This window comes from Hibiscus syriacus, unplaced genomic scaffold, assembly GCF_006381635.1.
Source record: "Hibiscus syriacus cultivar Baekdansim isolate YM2019G1 unplaced genomic scaffold, ASM638163v2 tig00110704_pilon, whole genome shotgun sequence".
NCBI classification, from domain to species: Eukaryota; Viridiplantae; Streptophyta; class Magnoliopsida; order Malvales; family Malvaceae; genus Hibiscus; species Hibiscus syriacus.
This window is the reverse complement of record NW_024062830.1, coordinates 179,419-184,510: the sequence shown is the minus strand read 5'-3', so window position 1 is coordinate 184,510 and position 5,092 is coordinate 179,419. Positions and strand designations below refer to the sequence as shown.

The window sequence follows — 5,092 nt, the reverse complement described above, 5'->3', positions numbered from 1 at the left end:
CTAAAATTTCCCCTCCACACATAAATGTTTTGTAACTTTTTCAAAATCTGTAACCAAAATGATTATTTAGTCATAATAAAATCACCTTTGGTGTATTCTACCCGATATTTGATTTAGTTTTTAAATTTTAAAATTTTCATCCTCAACAAAGAAATAAAATTAAAATTTCTAAATCCGCGTCCTTCCTATCCTTCCCACACGCCTTTTCTTTTCCCATTTAACGCTATTTGCTCTGCGCTATAAATACCTAATTTCTCTTCATTTTTATACAATAAGATCACCGAGTTTAAACACACTGAAATTATTTCTTCTTTCTTTGTTCATTTTTTTTGTTCTGAGAATGCTTGATATTGATTGGAAATCAAAAATGGTTTCTTCAGATGTTAGTAACAAATCCTCTGATAAACCACAAGTTTCGATTCCGACGTCGTTTCCTTTCTCGGATATTTCGTCGCCGCTTTCGGCTTCAGCTCCCGCTTCTTCTGCTTACGACTACTATCTTCGTCTACCGGAGCTGAGGATGTTGTGGCAAACAAAGGAGTTTCCGTCTTGGCAAAACGAAGCCGTTTTGAAGTCTGCTTTGCACGCCTTGGAGATCACGTTCAGGTTCATTTCGATCGTCTTGTCGGATCCTAGACCGTATTCGAATAGTCGGGAGTGGACGCGTCGGCTCGAGTCACTGGCGAAGAGTCAGATCGAACTCATCGCTATGCTCTGCGAAGATGAATACGAAGACAAAACGACGGCCGGAACAGCGCCGATCGTCGATCTGACGTCCTCGAATGGAGTGATCGCTCGCGAGTGCAGCTCCGCCGAGGTGTGGAAACTTCACGGCGAAACGACGGTCGTGAACCGGACAAGCGAAGCCAGTTTGTTGCCGAGGCTCGCCACGTGGCAGAAAGCAGAGGACGTAGCGCAGAGAATCCTTTACTCCATCGAGTGCGAGATGAGGCGGTGTCCGTACACCCTCGGTCTGGGAGAACCCAACCTATCCGGCAAACCGAACCTTGATTACGACGCCGTTTGCAGGCCGAACGAGCTCCACGCGCTGAAGAAGAGCCCGTATGATCACGTAGACAACCACGAGAACGCGGTGCTTTACACGGCGCACCAGATCCTCGAATCGTGGATTGAGACCGCCAAACAAGTATTGAAACGCGTCGTTTTAAGGATCGACGCCGGCAGCTTCGAAGCCGCCGCGAGCGACGGTTACTTGATGGAGAAGATCTGGAAGCTTCTATCGGAAATCGAAGATCTACACCTGTTAATGGATCCCGACGATTTCCTTCATTTGAAAAGTCAGTTGATGATAAAATCGGTGAACGAAACTGAGGCGTTTTGTTTCAGGTCGAAAGGATTGGTCGAAATTACGAAAATGTCCAAGGAATTAAAACACAAGGTTCCCTTTATTCTGGGCGTGGAGGTGGACCCCAAAGGTGGGCCCAGGATTCAAGAAGCTGCGATGAGAATGTACGCAGAGAAGCGGGAGGGTAATAAGGTCTTTTTAGTACAGGCGTTGCAAGCCATCGAGGGAGCGTTGAAACGGTTCTTTTACGGGTACAAGCAAGTGTTGGTGGTGGCTATGGGGAGCTTGGAAGCGAAAGGGAACCAAGTCGTGACGAGTTCCGTCTCGTGCGACTCGTTGAGTCAGATATTCTTGGAGCCTACTTATTTCCCTAGTTTGGATGCGGCCAAGACGTTTTTGGGCGAGTTTTGGAGTCATGGACAGGGTGGGTATGGACTGACTCGGCGGATGGAGAAGTGAGTTGCCTTGGTCTACTCATTTTGAATAGAAAACTTAATTTGGTTAAAGGGATAAGCAAATTGAAAGAAGAAAAAAAAATTCTTTTTAGTGTGGAAGTTTGAGAGTCGATTATTGTGTATATTTTTAAATTTTTGTATGAGAGATTCATTATTTATAGAAAAGAGATCAACAAAAATACATAATGTTAATATTCATTGGAAGTGGGATTGATTTATGAATTTAGCAGAACTTGATTCGAATATAATATTTAAGATGGCTGTAATGTGATCTACTTCCCGCAAAAAAAATCGAATTCGATGGGGAAAACCGAAAATCGAATTAAACGGGTCGGGTTCGGGGATGATAAACGGGGACGGGGACGAGAAAACCTATTTATTTTAAACGGGGACGGGGACGGGTTTGGTAATCTCCGCCCCGATTACCCGATTACCCGCCCCGATTACCCGCCCCGATACCCGACCCGATATTTATATATTTAATTTAAATATATATATATATACCCGGCCCGATTCTCGGCCCAATACCCGACCCAATACCCGGCCCAATACCCGTTTAAATAACCGTTTATGCTAAACGGAGATACCCGTTTCTCCGCAGTTTTCCCCGATTACCCGATGGGGATCCCCGTTTAAATCCCCGCGATTTTTTAAACGAGGACGGGTACCGGCTTTTTAAACGGGGACGGGGACGGGGGACCAATACCCGCCCCGTTGCCATCCCTATTCCTAGATAGAGTTTCCACGCATGGCCAGAAGATTATAAACCACTTTTGATATACATGGTAGAGCCCCTTTTCTCATTGAACGAATGATGTTGTATCATGCCATATTTGCATGTATTTTGGCTGATATTTCTCCTTTGGGTTCGATTATCATGGCCTTTGAAAACGTTTTATTTCCATTGATAAAACTTACATTGAATTCATTTGGTCATTGGCAACTCCACGAGTGGAAGTTTCTAAACCAAGTCTTTGCATGTGAAAGCTGTCAGCACCAACCAACCACAAAATCATGGAAGACAAACCCATCAATCTGTTACATATGGATAACGAGTGGAACACACGAAATCTTGTATTTTTGAAAAGATCCCTACGTTATATTCTTGAAGAGAAAATACATATTATAACTTCAACGATAACATGAACCTATCAAATTATTTCAGTAATTGAAAAAAATATTATTCTTTTTAATGATTATGAGTTCAAACCAAACATCAATTTAATAGTTAAATATGGACTCTATCGAATGAAAAATCACTAAATATCAGTTTAGAAAACGTCAAAGCACAAACCAGACATTCAGCTCATCCCAAAATTTTCCAGTCAAAACACATAATCCAACAGCAACGTGTCTCTGGTAATAACGCCATACAAACCTTTTTCCCTGCTATTTACCGGCACAAAAAATGGCGACTGATCTGAAAAAGGTCCCTATGTTTTCACTTATATCAGCGAACAATGAACTCAACCCATGTGGTATATTTCTCAACCACCCAAATTCTCGACCTCCGACAACCAGTGCTCGAATTTGAATCCTTTTTCATCCATTCATCAATTCCAGTAAGTTTCCGAGTCATAAATGTTCGAAAGTGTCGAATTTGAATATTAAATTTATTGTTATTGATCTTGCTTTAGCGGATAAAAGATCGGTTTTATAAACTATGGAGCTGAATTTAGCACCAAAGAGTATGTTTATACACAAAGTCCCAAAAAAATCAGTCCTTTTGATCTCCTTCGTTTGGTTATCGAATCATGGTGGATTCAATCAACAACCTTTGGCCTTTGGATTAAGCCGGAGAAAGTTCAAGGGATGCAACCCGAGACTCGCTTGCCGTGCACGGTTCGACGATGAAAACGGGGGCAAAAAGAGTAGAAATGCATATTTTTCCATCGAATGTCGAGTTGATCGACCCTGGTTTGCTCGATGAGGTATGTCGGGTCGATATCGAGCAGAGAGCAAGATGTTTCACCGTCCCGCATTCGCTGCGGATGGTAAAGAGGAAGCAAAATTGGAAAGAGGGTTTCGCCGATGCAGGGGAGTTTGCATACTGCTCTCTTAAAAAGGCGTTTTCGTCGCTCGTTTTGATCATAAGAGAGCTTCAAAGCTACACATTGGCTATAAAGGAAGGCTTAAACTGCGATGATTTAATCGACGCCGTGAACAAGATGCAATGTGTGGCTGTTTCAGCAAGTGTTTTCGAAAACTCCGACGCTTATGGTCTACGTGATGCTCCTCTTGGTCAACTTCTCATTACATTCGAATGATGAATAAGGCCTTTATCGATGTCGGTAGACAACCGATCGTGGAAGAAACCGATGAACATCTCGATGTCGAGGTTGATGGGGAATCAGGGTTATGGAGGACAATGGTGGAGGAGGCTTCAAGAATGCATTATAAGGGCATGGATACTCGAATCAAGAAGCAGTTGGTGTCTCCTCTAAATGTATAATAACTACGAAACTCATTTCAGAATGAATCTCTTCTATCAGATGCGTATCGCCGAGGAGCCGGAGAATTCTCTGTTGCTTTTGAATTATGCTCAGTTTCTTTACCTTGTTGTCGAGGACCATGACAGATATGATTTCCAACACTTGATATTAACTGCGACGTCTCAATTCGGAATACTTAGGGTCGTAAATAAGACGAGATATATCATAAATAACTTGAGTTTATTCAATCAAAGCCATTAATGTTTAATTTGAATGGGTTTGACTTGAGTTTTTAATGAGATGAAATGAACTATTTGATACCCACCTCGAAAAGTTCACAAGTAACTAAAAAAATTATTTTTTAATATTTATATATTTATAAATACAATATAAATTTTTCATGTACACGAGGTTCAATTTCGAACTTGAGTTTGAGCTTTAATCGAATTTGAGTTCGAACTTAAGCTTGAATCGAATTTGAGTTCGAGTTTCAATAGATCAAAACATGAAAATATTTCGAGTTCAATGTTTTTTCTAACTCGAATCAAGTTTTTATTTTTGATTTTAAGTTTGAGTCAAGGTTGATAATTTTAAGCTTATGAGATTTCGAGTTAAGCTCAACTTTGAATTCTTTTAGTCAAGTCGAGTTCAACAATACTCGAGCTTAACTTGTCTCAATGATAATCCTATTTAAAATGTATTATTTATTGTCAAATATTGACTCAAATTCTAACGGGTAATTAAATTAGATTTTATTATTATTCTATTGATTAATGATTACTTGATAATTAAATTTATTTAATAAATACATATTTATGTTAAGTAAGGTGGTGCTTGTTAAAATGTATGCAGTCTGCGAACCACATCTGTAGGCATCTGCAGCATAAGAGGTGGACCAA

At 40.6% G+C, this 5,092-nt stretch overlaps 1 protein-coding gene across 1 annotated transcript; it reads left to right on the top strand.

The window, feature by feature from the left end:
- Positions 1 to 289: 289 nt before the first annotated feature.
- On the top strand, positions 290 to 1,813 carry LOC120138625 (nematode resistance protein-like HSPRO2). The gene has a single exon (XM_039154057.1). It carries the CDS (start codon positions 341 to 343, stop codon positions 1,763 to 1,765), a length of 1,425 nt encoding a protein of 474 aa, XP_039009988.1. The 5' UTR covers positions 290 to 340; the 3' UTR covers positions 1,766 to 1,813.
- Positions 1,814 to 5,092: the final 3,279 nt, after the last annotated feature.

Coding starts and splice junctions, on each gene's coding strand:
- LOC120138625 (XM_039154057.1), top strand. CDS start 341: ATGCTTGATATTGATTGGAAATCAAAAATGGTTTCTTCAGATGTTAGT.